This window comes from Homalodisca vitripennis, chromosome 3, assembly GCF_021130785.1.
Source record: "Homalodisca vitripennis isolate AUS2020 chromosome 3, UT_GWSS_2.1, whole genome shotgun sequence".
Lineage (NCBI taxonomy): Eukaryota > Metazoa > Arthropoda > Insecta > Hemiptera > Cicadellidae > Homalodisca > Homalodisca vitripennis.
This window is the reverse complement of record NC_060209.1, coordinates 154,873,519-154,893,117: the sequence shown is the minus strand read 5'-3', so window position 1 is coordinate 154,893,117 and position 19,599 is coordinate 154,873,519. Positions and strand designations below refer to the sequence as shown.

Below are 19,599 nucleotides of genomic sequence, written 5' to 3'. Positions count from 1 at the left end.
AGTAGTATAATTATTTTTCACCAGAAGAATCTATACTAACGCACGTACACTGTAGTAAATTTATATAATTAGGATTTTACCCATTATTTCTTATACCAAACTTCTTTAACAACAATAAAAAAATGCATATGGAGTTGACATTGATATTTATTTATTAATTATAAATATTTAATTAATAAAAAAATATAATTAACTCAAATACTATCAACTAATATAATTTCTGTTGAATCAGCTTCTATCCGCATATTCACAATTTAGGATAGTTTGTCTGATAATTAAGATCTAAGATCTCTACCAGAAAAGTGTTTAAGATACTCTAGAACCTCACAGAAATAATTTTAGTGTTGGTACCTTTATTTGTGATTTATTTTTATTTGATTTTTAACATGTAATGGTAAAAGAGAACTAACAGTGCACAGCAAAATATTTGTATCAAGAATCTTGAAAACGATGCTTATACCGTCAAAACTATATGTCTACAATGTGAATATGTAACAATATAGAATAATGAAGTTCACACATACACACAATATTGTGATGGCTAATCATATAAAAAAGAATGGTTGTGAAATAGTGAATGACTAACTTCACCTATCATTCCAGTTAAAATTAAAAAGAATTTTATACAAAAATCCTTTAACAGAATTAGTATAATCCTTCAAACATATCATATTTAAATACCTTAAGATACTGCATTTTGTTAGGATTAGTTCAAAATATATTGCTAAATAGTATTACTCAAATGTCAGTCAGGTTTGAATTAATAGGGCTAAACGCCAGGGACTGTTACTTGTTGATAGGAATATCAGCAGACTTACCTTGAGTAGACAGAGATTGCAGTGCAAAAATTTCTAACTATGTGTATAATTTATTCTTTCAATCAGTGAACCCTAGAAGATAGTTTTCAAGGCAAGTATACTGATATTCATATTATATTAGTTAGTCATTTAAGCAACTAGAAAGTTATGTGGCATATCAGCCAATTACTGTATCACGTAAGATAAGTGTTAATTTATGTACAATAGCTGATAAATTCTTTGGTACAAAAGTGCATTCATTATTGTAAATGTTTCATTTTCAATTGAAACAAAAATTCAAAGCAAATAACCTAAAAACTTTGTATGTACTTGTCTACTTTTCTGTAAAAATTGATAGCGTTATAGTCTATCAGATTGTCTTAGCCAGGAAAGCTGTGCTGGCTAAGAACATGAAATAGATGTGTGCGTTTTGTCCAAGAAAATTGAATTTAGGATTCACACAGACTATTGGTGTAGTTAACTGTCAGGTTGTACCTGACGCAGCTGTAGCACACGTAGCATATGCTACCTGGGGAACACAATCTTCTGCCTAGCCGTGCTCAAGCATACTTGTTCACTAGAGGGTTTACATCCTAAATCCAAATTGAAAGCTTTTAGGATTTGTACACGATGTGTGTTCCTGTAAAAATCAAGCCCTTGCCATCAATGGCACCTAAATCTGTGAAAGCACCACTTTACTGCTATGCACTGTGTTCCCTTTATTGATCAAGGACTAGATACTCCAACGTAGTGAAGCTTTTTCAACATTATTTTGTCTCTTCAGACACAGATAGCCAGCACATTTAAACTGTCACGGTCCTACAGAGTTATCACCTAAAAGATCTTGAGATTGCCGAGGTATTGCTCTCTCTTCCAAGAACTATACCAACCATTGTAGGATATTAAGTTATTGTGATGTAACCCAACAACTCACGCTGGTTTATACATTATAGTTGAACCAACACTGGGTACAGCAAAAATCTATGTACTTAAATTTGGGCAACTACATGGAAGTCCAGGAATGGCACATCACTGCAAATGTCGAGATATTGGGGTGCAAGAGTAGATCGTTTATAATGTTATTGCAGAGGATGACTGTTGGAGAGGGTGAAGCTCCATTAGTGTAAAAGCTGTTGCTAACCTGGACCTGTACATTATGAGTGTTGTCCTCTGCTCAATTTGATTGGAGAGACTGGTACAGAGATGGCCTCCCCTTCTTCTAGATATAGTACTCACCATCTTTCTTCATGGGATCTTGAAGAGGTCCTACTCCCAACTGTATTCATCCTACAAGCAAGATATAGGTCTTTTTAGGACTATATGCAATGAGAAGTTTCTCAGCTTCTTGCTCCAAGTGAACAAAAAAAAACCTACCTATACCCTGAGATAGGCAGTTGGATAATAATTTCCCATTTTGCAACTATCAGTTGTCTGAACCAGATGTTCCTACAGACACATGTTCCACACTTGATAGAAACGTAATAGCTTATGAACAGAGAGCAAATTTGCATTGTATAAACATTTAATCTTGTGTTTTATGAAATTTATACAGGAATAAAATATTCCCCAAGAAAGAAATTGATCACAGCTGCGTTAGTTTTGGTAGACGTTGAATGAGGGTATTAAACAGGCGAAAAATATCAATCGATACTTTTTCTCCCATTACTATTTTAGTTTGACATGTAAACAAGTTAATTAGTAATTAAGAGTAAGAGTACATAATCATCATTCAATCTTATGAGGACTAACTAATTGGCTGAAAGTAACGTGATGATCTATTTAGCTTACGGTGATACAATTAATATGTATTTATGTGTCTGACGTATAAATATGTCAGACTAAAAAGAAGATAATCTGAAAAACTAATTTAAAATATTGAGATACTGTCAATTTCGATTTCAATTCAAACCAAAGTAGTCAATGTAGTGCATAAAATTTAGAAAAACCTTTATAATTTTAGTTGTTTTATTTCAAAAGTAAAGTTGTTGCTCAATGATGTTTTTTATATCGTAGCACATTTGCCTATAATACATTTGCTGTAGTTCAAAAAAAATGTTTTAAATGTTGTACTGTCGACAGAAAAACAAACATTTGTGTTGTAATGATGGGTGTAACCTTTGTCAACCCAATAAACCTACTGTAGGAGTTTTGTACCTATTGTATGTGCAGTTAGTATACAGGTGAATTGTAAATTCATAACATTTTGGTGCAATATTTAACCTAGGTTAAGTTAGATAACCAAATATGTACTAAATCTTTTTGTTGAGTTATTTTGGATTTCTTTTATTGAAATTCAAAACATTTAACATATTTAAATGACAGACACTTACACCCATTCTACATTTTTATTAATATAGAATAACATGCATTTATACAACATATTTTTAGTCCCAGAGAGGGGGTGGTTCTGGTTGTATCTGAAGCTCCTGCCTCCAAGTGATTCTTATCAAAAACCATTTCTAGTAGCTGAATCATCACTCGTCTGTGATCTCCCATCTGTGTCAGCTGAAACATACATCCCTCATCAAGACCAACACAATAAAAAACTGAATAGAGAAATGAAGTCAAGTTCTATAGTTTTCAATCTAGTTCTTGAAATTTGGATTAAATCAAACTCAGTTTCTCAATACAAATTTGTGAATATGAAACTAAATAATTACCTCACAAAAAACTCAAATAGATGAGCTAAAAATGTTACAAGGGAGCTATACTTTCAGTTGTATATTTGTAGAATAGTTAAGTTTTTGAGAGTATGGTGTGGCTACATGCACGAGGCAGGAGATTGATGGTGTGTCTACAATCCACAGAAGCTGTATAGATAACATATTTATAGTGACAATAAACACCACATCATAGCAAATATTTACAAGTTTCATAATAAAGGCTAGATGATGGTTATTCCACCTCTGTTAATCGTTCTGCTGTGTTTGTTAGTGACTTAAAAATTTATCACCACCAGTGGTGAAACTGGTTTGAAAATGGCGTGTTTATAGCCAACTGGACAAAAACACAATAGCATTTCTTTCTTCTTTGATTGTAAAAATTATAGTGTTACATTCTTTTAATGTGATGACAGGATAGATATTCTTCTGATATGTTGTTTTGGAGGAGTATCCTTAGCACTTTTCCATGTTTTCAGATAGTTATGTGAAATAAAAAGTCTGTATTAAAGAGGTGGAGTTAGGACTGTCAAGTTTCCTCCACCGCTCAACCTAATGTCAATACATAAAATTAAAAATAATTGATTACAGATCAACCAAAACATATGCTTTGTCTTGTGAAACGTAGGTTGTATGTGCTCTGTCCGTTGAAATTTAAATTCTTCTTGTAATATCTTTTCTGCACATTAGGTGAAATTTAAATGAAACCAGAGATGGGCCTTTACTATAGGGCATGAAAATTGCATGAGCTTTAGTTTTGACTACTAAAATATAAGATAAATATTACCATTGACCTATTCACAGGACAACATCTGGCTACTTCCAAGACTTTCATGTCTGGAGATTCCAGAAAAATTCTACATACATTCAGCGCAAAGACTTGTATAATGACTTCACCACCACTGGCAGTTCAAATATGACTGACCTAATAAACTCACTTGATCAGCCCTGTAGAGAGAAATGTGTACAGAAAGTTTAGTGTTAGGATCTCACCTGCATAAAAGGTTCTTGAGTCTTGAGTTTCAATTTGCAGTTAAAAATGAACTTTCTACAGTACATATCAATTGAATTGTTTAAATAATAGTAATTGTTTACTAAAAAAGTAATTGAAAGAATTAAAAATTTTGGGGTAGGCCCAGCTATAATGTAAAGCCAATGAACCACTATTGATTTCAGCCCCCACTGATGGTTTCTAGTCTCTAATCTCAAAATGTATTACATTCGTTGTCTACTTTGATTCTTACATACTCTACCTAGTTCAGTCTACTCTCCAGGACAAAATTACTCCTCATCAAAATAATGAATCCTGAGCAATGAAGTTGCTTGTTGAACAGTTATGGTATTCATCCTCTTTCTTTGTGTGATGACAACCAGTTCCATCTTGTCTGGTTTGATGACAAACAGACCTGTTCCCATAGCCATATTTCCACCTTTGGATAACTGCAACTGTGCTTGTAAATCTGCCAATTTCTAGAATTCACAAATTATCTGCATTATGTTTGGATATAAACTCCTCAAGTTCAGTGTTTGGATTGTACTTGCAATAGTAAAAAGATTTGTCATATTTTTAGAGAACTTTCTTCTACTGATGCATGTTTAAAAAAACCCTAAACTTCTTCATCACTCCAAGCAGCGAAAAGTCAAATTGTTTCCTTATTGAAGTCAGTTTCTCATAGTTTGATATTTGTTGTTGGTCTTGATGCCTTCTCCCCAGAATATATGAAGCATGCAGCCATTAAAACACAATTTTAGCATAATTTCTTTTATGATAGCATTCTCTTAAATGGCTTTTAAGATAGCACTATTTAGAAGCCTGGTAAATAAACAGATTTAGGTAGGTAGGTGATGCCCATTTATTGTATTTTATGGTTCACGAGAGATTAAATTTCTGTCATATTTCTGGCTTTAGACCCAGTAATTACTGTGACAGAGTACTAACAAGCATGGATGTATAATTACTGTAACTGAGGATGCTAAGTAACCCTAGTTGTAATTACTGTTGTTGAGTGCTAACCAGCATGGTTGTAATTACTGTGACTGAGGGTGCTAGCCAATTGTTATTACTGTGACTGGTGGTACTGCTAACATCTTTCGTTGAAGCTGGTTAGGTAAAGAAACACAGTTGACTTCTCAACACCTTCTACTACACTAAAGTGAAGAAAAGGCCTTAGGTTTACATCCTAATTCCTTTCCCTGTACTACTACACCTTTCAATTTCGTGGCTGAGTTATAGTTAACAATTTTGTTAGTATTTATCTGGGAAGTTAGGATAGTGATTTTAGATAGTATCATAGTGATATCTACCTAAGGGATTGGTCCTTTCTTATATCCTTTTATATGTTTATACTGATGATGTTTCTAAAATACAATCTAGAAAATTTATTTATGTTGATTATTTGGCAGAAACTACGCTTATAACCAAGCTTAATTTTCAGTATTTGTTTTTCATCTCAGAAGCTAAAATCCAATGTTTCAAAAATAGAAGTAGCTTGCTGTTATCTCAGTAACAGGATTTAAATTTACCTCATGCAATAAGTTAGAAATCATTAAACATTAATAATAGTATTATAATGGGAATGAAATAAATAGTTCAAACACCTGCTCACTCAGCATTTTGTTTGAGAAAATGTGTTAAAGGTTGGTTAGAGTAAGTTGGTTAGCTCGTAGGGGAGCGAAGAAGATTGTGATAACTAGAGGAAATGTGCACATTGGGCTGACCAGTCAGATTCCATAGGGTTTAGCCATAGATTCTAGTATATAATGAAATGACATGGACATAGAGAGAAATCACATTACATGACAACAGGGAAACTGCACATCAAAGCATGGACAGCAGTTTATGAGAGTTGAGCACATTGTACATTTGTCCAAACTGTGGGATGAGGGCTTCTAACATTTTCACAGGTCCCACTATGGTGGTTCACCAATCAAACGTTGATATCTGATTCCAGGAATGATGATTTCTCAGATGTGTTGTTACAACTAAATCAATAATTATATAATGAGTAATATATCTATTGCTTATAATATATTAGGGTAAAATAAGACAATTAAATTGTTTTGTTGCTAACACTGTAAATGAACTAAGGCTTAACACTGATATAAACTATTGTTCATAGACTGATATTTGTGAATATATTAGTCTAGGTGTATGGGAAGAGGCCATTATTTCATCTGACCTCTCAGTAAAAGTCATACCTGGTATAAACTGCACTATAATTCCTGTAATCAATATTTGTGGAGGTGTTTGTAGGGAAGGTGGGGCGGAGGTGCCGAAGTGGCCAAGGAGTCATTGTTCTTAATGAAACACCTAAGCAGAAGTCATATCTGGTATAAGCTGCAGTATAATTCCTGTAATCAATATTTGTGGAGGTGTTTGTAGGGATTGTGGGGCGGAGGTGCCGCAAGTGGCCAAGGAGTCATTGTACTTAATGAAACATCTCAGCAGAAGTCATACTTGGTATAAGCTGCAGTATAATTCCTGTAATCAATATTTGTGGAGGTGTTTGTAGGGATTGTGGGGCGGAGGTGCCGCAAGTGGCCAAGGAGTCATTGTACTTAATGAAACATCTCAGCAGAAGTCATACTTGGTATAAGCTGCAGTATAATTCCTGTAATCAATATTTGTGGAGGTGTTTGTAGGGATTGTGGGGCGGAGGTGCCGCAAGTGGCCAAGGAGTCATTGTACTTAATGAAACATCTCAGCAGAAGTCATACCAGGTATAAGCTGTAATATAATTCCTGTAATCAATATTTGTGGAGGTGTTTGTAGGGATGGTGGGGCGGAGGTGCCGCAAGTGGCCAAGGAGTCATTACTTGATGAGGCGTCCCAGCAGGAGCCATTACCGGAACAACTTAACCTCAAAAGAGAATTGGACTTGTTCAGTGCTGTCAGCCTAATCCTCAGTATTATGATAGGTAATAAATACAGTTATTGAGAATTCCACTCTAGGCAAATAATATCAACAGTATGCGTATTATTAATTAGTTCATAGACAAACTTATACTTTAAATATTGGCACATTTAGATTATAAAAAAACATTATCGTGCTTTTTAAGTCATAGTACTTAAAAGATTATTATTTTGACTAGATTTTCAAAATTTTGTTTAAGGTTTTTAGATTTCACTCTTATGAGCAGATTTCTCCAATAATGGAGCAACAACAACATGCACGGAATAACTTGTTCTGTAGTTTGTTGGTTTTGGTTATAAATGGGTTAAACTACTATTTAAAATTTTAATAGATTTTGTGTGGATACATTATTGGCTGCTGATAGAAGGAATTACTCATAATGTAGTTTGAGGAAATAAAGTCATTTTCATATCTTAATGCTAGAAAAATTTTATATTTAAATTTTGATTTGATATCTGATCACAAATGACAATTATTATATGTGCTTTAAAATTTCTTCTTTTAACTAGAAATTTTACAGTACGTAGAGTTAATACTGAGCTTATTACTCTACCCAATCTGTCATTAAATATTGTTTTCAATGGTGCAGGAGGAGGTATCTTTGTGTCACCATCTAGTGCCTTACAAAGAGCTGGTTCTGTAGGGGAGGCTTTGATAGTCTGGATCGTCTGTGGGCTTCTGTCTCTTTTGGGTAAGTACATGTTAATTTTTCATATATACTGTGCATTTGTTTAATGAATATACATGTAGATAATATACTTGAAATATTATAAGAGTTTGTAAACCAATTTATGTATCTGTAGACATGCAGTCAAACTCCAGGTTAAATTTTTTCTTTAAGTTCTTTGTGTATTTTGTTATGCTAATATTTATGATATCATTGGGATTAGCTCAGAGAATTTATATTGTTGAGTTTGAAAAAATTTCTGTTAAGAAATAAAATAGAATCTATTTTATTTACTCCAAAACTTATTACAACTCTAATTTTTTAATACCTTAAACTGAGTTTAAATGTATTCAAAATATGTGATCTTGTCCAATAGCCATCTATATTTTATTATTGTTATCTGTATTATTTTACGTAATACAATTAAAACAGAGCTTTTACAAAGACATCTGAGCATATATTCTGAGAATACTCAAGATGTGAGATGATTATAGACAAAAGACACCTGCTAGACTCTTTGGAAGAGTGCTGAAACCTTACGAATTTCAACAGAACTTTTTGATATTTAGATGCACTTCAGGTCCATTCTATCTTCAAGATCCACTGTACTCAATTGATCTGTTTCATGCCGTATTCCTGATAGTGGTCTCACAAAAGTCCCAACTGTGTTATGTAAGACAAAATCTTAAGTGTAGCCCTTTTGCATATTCTCAGGATGGGTAATACATTCCAAAGGACTTTTCCAAATATACTGCCAGAGCATTACATCAACAGAATGTATAGACTAAAATAGAAGTTCTCATCTTTCGTACTACAACCAAATCCTGGGTCTATTTCAATCTTCATTAAGCTAAGGTGCCTTCTCAATGTGGTGTAATCTAACTACTTAACTCAATTTACAATAAAGATTAATAGATGCTTGTAATTCAATCTTTTTTAACAGATTCATCAAGCTTTGTTTACAGAATGTTATAACTCTGTTGACATCATACCAGTTGGGTAGTGAACATAGGTATCAGCATGATTATATAACGAAAAACATTACAATTTGACATTTGGAAGGTGAAAAGTCAATAAAGGATGTTTTGAAAAATCGTTTGTACTTTTAGGGCTGAAAACTTTTAATGCTTTGTCTTGTTTATGTTTATCATGGTTTATCTTATTACAAGCAGGAAATTGTTTCACTTGGAACAAGGTAAATAACTAGATAAGTGAAGAAGAATTTTAAGGACACATACCATAGGAGCCATACAAACTTATCGGTAAAGAATAACTGGGCTGTGACTTTTGTAATGTTTTGAGCCCTGTATCTGCCATCATTATTTATGGAATGTATTTCCAACCATTTGTTATTTCGGAAATAAAATCTATTTTATTCATAATATATAATAATTTTTTAGCATTACTGTACTTTCCTAATTAATGTAAATTATAATTAATTGTATAAGGAATCAGTCAAAGTGTGACTCAAGGTTCCTTTACAGATACATACATTTTTGCAGTAGTTGCTGAGGTCTTGGTGTACAATAAAATATGTTAGTTAATTGAATATAAATGTTGTAAATTATAAATTCCATTGGTTTTACTTAAATTACGCATTCTCATGAAAATAATTTGTCATTATTCTGGTTCACACTGCAACAGAATATTGTTTATTACACAAAATTGAACTCTTGAAATATTTTGTCCTTGCAATGGAGTGATCTTCAGTCAATAGAAAACTATGTAGATGTGTTGCTAGTGGTACACATCTAGCCACTATGTTATTTGTTGAAAATATTTTCTTTCAGGACGTTATCTGAGGTTTCTCTTACTATCCTTTGATGATATTTGAACATTTTTAAAGATCTTTTTTAATGTTAAATACGATTGTTATGTTTTTAAACTGTGTTCTGCTTTACGCAGTTGTTCTGTATCCAGCGTTTCATGTACCTAATGTTTTCTTTCACTTGTTTCAACATTACACAACAAGAATGAAATATTTCAAGAATGTAATTGTGTAAGCAATGCTTCGACACAGCATGAACTGAACAACTTAGACGTTAGTTATGACACCAGCCATCTGAGTCTAAGAAATAATGAAAAAACATTTATACTGCAAGTAGAAAGTGGCACAGTTTAAAACAATTTAGTTTTCAAATCAAATTAGATATTTGCAAACTCAATGTTAATGTTCTCTTTAAAAGGTTAGACATTTTGATAATTAAGCCTGTTGGATTTATTTTCTAGGAGCACTGGCGTTTGCTGAGCTGAGTACGGTAGTACCACAATCTGGGGCAGAGTATACCTACTTCAGGGCTGCCTACTCGCCCCTCCACAAGTTCTGGGGCCCTCTTCCTAGCTTTAGCTTCATTTGGGTTGTTGTGCTCATCTTGAGGCCTGCAGAGGGTGCTATAATCATCCTCATATTTGCTGAGTACGTGTACCAACCAGTAGCCAACATATTTGACCCTCAACTTTGTCCACTTTACCAGGAATACATCAAGAAAATTATTGCTTTATTGGCATTAGGTACCAAGAATATGTTTTATTATTATTTGATATATTTAGTTTTTAAGTTTAGGATTATTGTTAAACACAAACTTATATGAAATTTATTACATAAAAAAACTGAACAAGTTTTTTTATTAATAACAGCCTGAAAACTGTTTTAAGGTTAAGGTTACAATATTTATTTTACCAGTTACAAAATAATTGTCAGAAAGCTTATTTTGTGTGTTTAGTAGTATTTTTCAAACGTGAAGTTTGCAATGGGTATAGAACATCTTCACAGAATAAAGAACTATGCATATGTTATTTGAATAGGAAAATAAACTAAACATTTATGGTAAAATAATATTTAGTTATTGCCTAGAAAAATAGATTTTTCATTATCGTATATACACCGAGTTCACTACGTTGCTGCCATTTGGAAATGTGCAAAGGTAAATTTATGTTACATCTTGTATAAAAATATTCGAATAACCAAAAAATTACCTTGAAAGCCCACGTGTTCGTAATATTTAAATCAAAATAGGATTTAACTAAATTGAGGTTAAATAGAACATATTCTTGACTGATTGTATCTTGCGAAGCTGGTCTCCTAGCGTATTTATAAAAGCTGATGTATCTAGCACTTCGCTTACTTCAAGCATCGTCTACTTCTGTCCTGATATTTTGAACAGCTATTGTCTACTAGTATTATGCATTTAAATTCTAATTGCAATCCACTTCCTAATATGAAGTATGTATGAAATAAAATGTATGAAATGGAGTAAAGGCGAATCAAGAAAGGAACAAGCTACATGCTACTAAATAGAAAGTTCAAGTAAAGAGGAAATGTTTATTAAAACTTCAAATCAAATCAAATCAAAACATCCTTTAATAACATGTTCATTGAGAACAGAAATGGTGTCAATTATACATAGTCATAATTCAAGTCACATAGAGATACAAATTATACATTTGTAAATGAGTCAGTGAAATGTTTTAACAGATAAAGCGTTCTTTGGAATCGGTTTAGTCATGTTGAAGGAACTCGTTGATGGAGTAAAATGGACGTTCGGCCAACCAGCTGTGAAGTCTTGATTTCAGCTTGCTTCCACTTCCTGTTCTTATGTCCCTTGGTAGACGGTTGAAGAATTTAGCACCTTTATATGTGGTTTTTTTCTCATATTGAGTGAGGCGATGTGCTGGGAGGTTGTAGAGGTTGGCATTACGTGTGCAGTAGGTGTGTAGATCCGATCCTCTTAAGAGATCTTCTCCATCCACGTACATCACAACTTCTTTGATGTAGAGTCCAACAATCGTTAAGATATTTAATGATTTAAATGCTTCCCTGCAGCTGTCAAGTCGTTGCAGTCCGGCTAAAGTTCTGACTGCCTTTTTTTGAATGACCAGGATTTTCTCGATGTTTTCTGCAGAAGCTGCACCCCAGACGGCAAGGCCATACCTTAAGTGTGTTTCGAAGAGTGCAAAATATGCAGTTCTTGCTGTTGCTAGGTCACTAATGGCCTTAATTTGTTTAATTGCATAGACACTAGTGTTTAATTTTTTACAAAGATTTTCTATGTGTGGGGTCCAGCATAACATGTTGTCTAGAGTTATGCCTAGAAATTTCACTTGGCTTTCCAAGGTGACGCCTGGTATCTGTGGTACATCTTCGTTTCGGTGCCCAAATCCAACTTGGTTAGTTTTTGTAGGGTTGACGACCAGGTCATTGTTATGGCAGTACTGATAGGCCATGTTAAGAGCTATGTATGCGGTAACGGCTAATTTATCAGTTGTTTTGTCATTTAGTAACAGTGTCGTATCATCCGCATACATGATGGTAAAACAGTGGTCCTGAAGAAGTTGGGGCATGTCATTAGTGAATAAAACGAAGAGGACTGGGCCCAGCACAGAGCCTTGAGGTACGCCACGGGTTACTGGCAATGTATTTGATTGCACATGTTTGGTAATGCCATTTTCTGTGTGCTTGAGCTCCACCAGTTGGTGTCGTCCAGTTAGGTAGCTTTTGAACCAGTCTTTGGCTTTCCCTGATATGCCTAAGGCTTCCAGTTTTGTTATAATGAGGTCATGGCTCAAGCAGTCGAATGCCTTTGAAAAATCTAAAAAAAGTGCAGTAGAGAGTTTTCGCTGTTCGAGGTCGTCAATAACAGATTCTATGAGTTTAATCATGGCTGTTGTTGTTGACTTGCCCTTAATAAAGCCATGCTGTGCGTTTGTGAGGAGACAGTTTTCGTTGCAGTATGTCAGGAGTCTTTTAAGGACTATTCTTTCACATAGCTTTGAAAATGTTGATATTAGGGAGATCGGTCGATAGTTGCTAGCAGTGGCTGGGCAACCCTTTTTGTGTTTTGGATACACCTTGGAGATTTTCATTCCTGATGGAAAAAGTCCTTGATCAAACGATTTATTGAATATAACTACCAGTGGTGTGCTAAGTTCATTGATACAGTGCTTTAAAAGTTTTGGTGATATTTCATCATTGCCGGAAGAACTTTTTGGTTTGAGATGTTTTACTATTTCTTTAATTTCTTGGTCATTAGTGTGAGGCAGGGTTGAGAATGTGTGATTTAATGTTTTTTGTGAATGGGCTATTGCATTTGATCTCTTTTTATTACTTTTTAAGGTTTCCTCCGCGATGCTGGTGAAGAATTTGTTTAGGTGGTCTGCAATTTTTCCTGCATCTCGGACTATTTCACCTTCTATTTGGAGATTTATTTCATGTGACTGTTTTTTCTTGACTCTTACATTGTTTATAACATCCCAAACAGCCTTGGACTTGTTGTCAGAATCATTAATGTAATTTTTAGATGCCTCCTTTCTTAATGACTTAAGCCTCAAGTCATATGTTTTTTTCACTTCAGCGGCTTGTCTCTTATCGTTAGGGTCTCCTGTTACTTCATAATGATTTAGAGCTTTTAGGTAACTGTTTTTTAGTTTTAAAGCATCTGCATCTGCGAAGTGTTTGGGTTTAAGTCTGTGTTTTTGCCTTTTCTTTATTTTAGGGCAGGCCGTGTTGAAGGATAGGGACAGTTTAGCGCTAAAAATATTATATGCTTCTTCTGCTGTCGGGGCATAGATGACAGGTTGCCAGTCCTCTTCTTGAAGTAAAGCTTTCAACGTGTCAAGATTTCGTCGTTTTAGGCATCGGTAAAGTATTTGTGGTCTTTGTGGTTTCTCCGGGTAAGTTATATTGCACATTTGGGCTGTGTGGTCTGAGAGGCCAGCATTTATTACACTTGCATCAACATCTGTCGAGTCAAGGTTAGTACAAATACAGTCTATGGATGTTTCAGAGTGAGCTGTTATTCTAGTAGGAGGTAAGTCCACCCTTGTCAAATTATGGAGAGCTAAAACTTCATTCAGTTTAATTGTCTTTATGTCAGGGTTGATGCTGTCAATGTTGATGTCACCCATAAGGACTAATGGTAAGTTCTCAGTTTTTGTTTCCTCAATTACTTGTGAGAGTATGTTTAACCCATCATCCAAGTTCCCCGCTTTTACTTTTAAGACGTCTGGTCATATGTGTAAAGAATCTATGTATACAGTAACTATCAAGCAAATATAAACTTTTCTTCATTAATTAGAAAATACTACAGTATGATAAAATTTGATATCTATAGTTAGTTATTTAAAAATTTACTTCATTACAGGAGAGGTCCTTATCTATACAACAAACTAATATTTCTTATAACCTACAAAATAAGAGTGGCATGCAAAGAAAAACACAAGCTAATAATAGAAGTTTATTATGTATGATATTTTTGATCAATTATTACAACCATTGTTGATAAACTAAAACAATTCTTTTTAATTTATGGTAAGGGTCATCAAGAGCTAGAAAACATAAAGAATGCAATAATTGAGTCTTCACTTACATTTCATAGCACAAAAGGCCAAGGGAAAAAGTCAATTGCTAATTTGTGGCCCACCATAGGTCAACCCTGGTGGCCCTGAAATCAATTGGTTTTCAATAAATGTATTTACCAGTCAGATACAAATCATAAAAAGTCATGTCACTTTCAATATGCAAATATTACTTTGTAAACTTTGTCAATGTTGTAGAATTTGTATTATCTCCAAAAAGTATCCCTAATACTCTTAGTTATCCAGTTTGAAGTAATTAGTATGATTAGTATAATATTTATTGAGAGTATATGCTAAAAGGGCACAAGTTACTCTTGATAAATAAACTTGCATAAATGCATACTCAATACAGTAAATTAATGTGTAATATTTTGCCTGACTCAGAGTGTAACAATCTGAGTGTGTTAAAACACTAAATCTCTGTATAATTTATTTAAGCATCAGTTACTTATAGAGTTAGAGTTTTATGGCTTGCGATGTATCGTACAACCATTATTGTCTGTGATGCAGTTTTACTTTCAGGAATAACAACATACATTAACACAAGAAGTGTGAAACTGTTTGTCAAGATGCAAAACGTACTTTCATCGTGTAAGATAGTTGTCTGTATGATAGTAATTGCCGGAGGGATCTACAATCTAAGTCAAGGTAAGATTTAACTCTGTTCTGAATTACTTTTGGTATCATGCTATTACCCTAATAAAAGCGCACTGTGCTATAGAGGATGTTTGAAAAACTCCTAGTTTAAAGATTTATGGAATCTAATACAAAGTGACATACATTATTGAAGTTTTGCTCACGTGTATTTGGTAATTTAGTTTCTTAAGTTGGCAGTCTTGCTAGATCATAACATTGGTGACTAGCTGGCCTAGCTGGTTGGTAGTTCAATGTAATTGTTATTGTTTGCTGTTTTATACAATTCAGACCAATTTCAGAAATAGTAGAAATTATTATACCAGAACTACAACAGTACGCATTGCTTATTTTCATGAACCACGAATCATTTCTTGTCATGCTGAGAAACACAACAGTGGTATAGACAACATTAAAACTTATAGTAAGTTAAAACTACTACCACATGTTCAATATTCTTCTAAATAAATAAATTCAACATTTTTTTGAATCAAATAATATAGGTATAAATCCATATTATTAAACTGTTGTAAATTTAATTAATAACATTAATTTTACACATGTGATACCTGGTAGGTAGTGTAAAAAGTAGACTATAGTCTTGACTTGTGTTGTGTAACAAATTGATAACATTTGAAAATTTACTTAGACTTAAAACAAACTTAACTTAGTTTGTAATGTATATTTATAAATGTTTGTTTATTTTAGAATTAAACTCATTGGTGAGACTAAATAACTCTTCTCCTAATGTGCTGTATAAATTCATCTAATTTAATAATTTGGTTTTTTAAGATATGCTATACAATAGCAAATTAATCAATTGAACAGTTAGTCTGCTGTAGATTTAGTGAATTAAGTCTAGATTACTTTACTTTCATTAAAATCACCTCTCAATGCACTATATTTTTCTGAGTAACAGTGATGCAAGTTTTAGACTTTCTAAAATCTCTTGTACTGTTACCTATCTGTGTGGTCTTTTACTCAAAATTGAATGGTATTGTTGTCTTATCTACATATTCCTTTTGAAAATCTTAAAACCCACTGTTCAAAATTAATTAACTGCTTTTAGCATTTAAATACATTCTCTCCATTAGGTTATTCATACCAATAAAGATTAAATAAAAATTGAATGCAATAAATTAAAACTCATTGGAGCTTGTCAATAAAAGGCACAATTATATTTTTGATTAATTTTTCACAGTAATACACGTGTTGGAAAGTCGGAATTAATAAACAAGAGTTGAATGTCGACCGATAGAAGTATTATCTTTTTTTAACAGTGTGAATGGCATGAAACACATTGGTATGGATGTTCACAATTGAGTCTGTCAATTCCAATTTGCTATCCAGAATGATTTATAAACTTTTTCCTTTTTCACAGTTTTGAAATACCATGCAATTTAAAATCATTGAGACATTAACTTTATACTCTTTTGATTAAGTTTGTGAGCATGTTTCATAGTTCAATGTAAAGTTCATTCTATGTCTCTGTTGATACTGTCTAAACTCTTATTCATATAACCAACTTAAAAAATATAAAATTTTGTAAATCATAAGGACATTAATAAAGTATATAATACACAGTACTTACAGTAGAATTACGTCCATATTTGGACTCTAAAGAGTACCTAAATCATATCTGACATCAGTCAACTGATTAGGATAAGTCAATTATAACATTTATTAATAGGAATTCTAATTCTTGGGAATGAACTATTATTTCAAAATATTTATAAATATTTATTAAAATAATTATATGTCTATAGTAGCTAATGATGCAATGGGTAAATCAAAGCAGACTTACATTGTCTTGGAAAAGTTCCTTATTCTTTAAAAGTCTGTATACATTTAAATGTACCAGTTGCAACAAAAATTGTTTCACAAATTTCTTATTGTATTTTCAATGTTTATGATCTTCTGTTTTCATGAATCAATAATTTTACAATCCAATAATGAGTTGTAAACTTTATCCAGTGTTGACCTCACTCAATTTTCACTAAATCTGAATAATGAAGTGCACTATTAATAAAACTAAATATAACTAAGAAGACATGGTAAACAAACAGGCATACAACAAAATATAGGAATTCAAGCAGACATGAGCAGCAGGCTGTGTAACTGGACCATGTTTGTTTACCATTGACTGTACAACATACTCTAGTGTGGATTCGAGATAGAAAAGTGGCTTGTGCGCAAGTGTTGGCTGTGGTTCAAGCTGCCTGGCACAAGCTGTAGTTACTAAAAACTGTCGTAAGAGTGCATGATCTTAAGAGGGCACCAGAGCAAGGTGAAGGAAATAACCTACTTGGCTAAATTTGTAGAAGACAACAAGGCTGCCTCTCTTAGAACTAGGACAAACTTAAACAACATATGGCCAGTTAAAGAAGCATCCACCTAATTTAATGAGTAAACATTGCTGCTAAAGCATTTTAAAATGTAAAAAATTCTGCCATTGCTGCCAATTTGGCATAATTTGAAATGCCAAATGGATTTTAAGAGCACATAACATGTCTTTATGAAAAGATTCTACAATGTGATTGAAATCAACCCATCAATATTTTTACTATCAAAATACATATATGTATAGGCAAATATGTTGTCAGTTTAATTACTAGATGTTAAAATTAATTTGTCTGTGATAAATAAAACCTGAAATTATATTATGACTCATGGAAAAGAGAAGTTTACCTCCACTTCATAAGACTGACTAACAAAGATTTCTTGGAAAGCCTAAAGTCTGTCAGAACTGGAATACTTAGCCTAGTCGTTCCACTTAACAGAGAATTTATAAGTGCATTTAGTAAACTGTTCTAACAAAACATGAAGTTCCGAAGAGTGATCTTTTCCAACTCTATTCCGGTTCCGATGAAACTAGTTCCAGTTATTTGACGTGCATACTTTGTGCACTGCTTTTGGCAATAGCTGCAGCTATCAAAAGATGTGCCTAAAAAACTTCTGACTTCTGATATTTTATAAAATAGTTGACTAGTTGTCCCCTTTCTACATTCATCCCTGGTTCCGACGATCATCCTACTAGGTAGGATGTACAGCTTAATGGTTACGTAAGTCATGCTTCCCATTAAGTTACAGCAGTGTTTACATGCACTTTATTTGGACGGCTATTTACAAAGTACCAATAGAAGTGCCTGGATTTGTTCCATTCAAAGTGAGGTAAAATTCGTTTATTTAGCTAGTGCAACTCACAATTCCGCTACTCAAATTTTGACGGCTATTTACAAATTACCAATGGAAGTAGTGCCTGAGTTTTTTCATTTAAATTCAGGTAAAATTCGTTTATTTAGCTAGTGCAACTCATAATTCTGTCACTGTTGAAAGTATTAATATTGAAAAAGTAACAAACATCACATTATCAACTTTTTGGAAGTTAATGATTTTGAATGATTGGAATTGCTTGCTTGGTAGAAGAAATATAGAAGTTTTACAAAACGTCTGGGCATTGTCACTGTAAGAGTTAATGGTTAATTCCTTACAGTGCACTTTTAAAATGCCTTAAAAAATATGCATGTTTTAATTTAAATATAATTTTTATTCAATCAGAGTTCACATTACATGTTGCTTTTTAAAAAACTGCAATTAAAATTGTGAATATTAATTAATAGACAAAAATGACATAAATTTACTGTCATTACCTGCAAAAATGCATTTTATGCTTTTCATTTAGTGACTAGTTCATATTCTATTTAATGTCAATTCCTGAAAATGTCTATTAATCATATTCTAATTGTTTAATAATTTCCCTAAAAATATGTTTCTTAATATTTTTAATCTACTTTATTTCAATTTAATTTCAATCCAATACATACATTAACCTAAGATAAATGTTGCAGGAAATATAGAGCATCTAAGTACAGGGTTTGAAGGATCAAAAACTGGAATAAAAGATATAATACTTTCCTTATATAGTGGGCTTTGGACATATGATGGATGGTAAGTTATTTAGCTGTTATATTTTATACACTAATAGGGCCTTAACAATAAATCCAAATACTTTCACACTCATACATTTCCTCTGATTTAATAAGAAACAACTCTTGGCTATGCTTTATTCTGTATAATTTATTTTGAAATATATGTGAATTTATTTTGTTTTTATTCAATGTTGCAATATTTATTGGAATTTTTTATGACACAATAATGATATAACAAATAATGTTTATGTATAAAAATGTTTAAAACTTTAGATTTTGTGGTAAATCCTATTAATATTATAATTGTAAAAGTTTGTGAGGGATAATGTTTGGATATTTGGATATTTGTATGTTTAGGTGTTTGAATATTTGATACTCAATCGCCCTAAATATAGTGGACATATTTAGGCAAAGTTGGCATGGCTATTGGTTAAATATCAGAATAATACATAGACATAGGTTAATTGCAAAATACTACTCATGATAAAATACTTATTCCAGGTATTGTATTTGCATGAACAAAATACTACATATGATAGTGTCCTGCGAATAGTTATGAAGTTAATATTGACGTTTACTATAGATGGTAGCAATGAAGAATTTAAACCATTTACTTTACTTTGGGTACTCGTAATCGGCTTCCTT

The 19,599-nt window shown here is 32.8% G+C and overlaps 1 protein-coding gene and 1 long non-coding RNA gene across 4 annotated transcripts in view; one reads left to right on the top strand and one right to left on the bottom strand.

Moving 5' to 3' along the window:
* Positions 1 to 19,599, top strand: part of LOC124357683 (b(0,+)-type amino acid transporter 1-like) — a 53,977-nt gene that overhangs the window by 16,915 nt on the left and 17,463 nt on the right. For 2 of the 3 annotated variants that reach the window (XM_046809671.1, XM_046809673.1), the window contains exons 2-6: positions 7,230 to 7,375; positions 7,961 to 8,062; positions 10,268 to 10,549; positions 14,915 to 15,040; positions 18,874 to 18,973. In XM_046809671.1, coding sequence (XP_046665627.1) covers positions 7,230 to 7,375; positions 7,961 to 8,062; positions 10,268 to 10,549; positions 14,915 to 15,040; positions 18,874 to 18,973 — 756 coding nt within the window. Of the gene's footprint in view, positions 1 to 7,219; positions 7,376 to 7,960; positions 8,063 to 10,267; positions 10,550 to 14,914; positions 15,041 to 18,873; positions 18,974 to 19,599 lie in introns of all 3 variants that reach the window. The other variant, XM_046809672.1, reaches the window with a different exon arrangement.
* On the bottom strand, positions 3,129 to 17,469 carry LOC124357685. Its single transcript, XR_006921966.1, has 2 exons — positions 16,830 to 17,469; positions 3,129 to 3,302 (listed from the first exon to the last, which is right to left on the bottom strand). It is a non-coding gene; the product is annotated as an uncharacterized LOC124357685 (long non-coding RNA).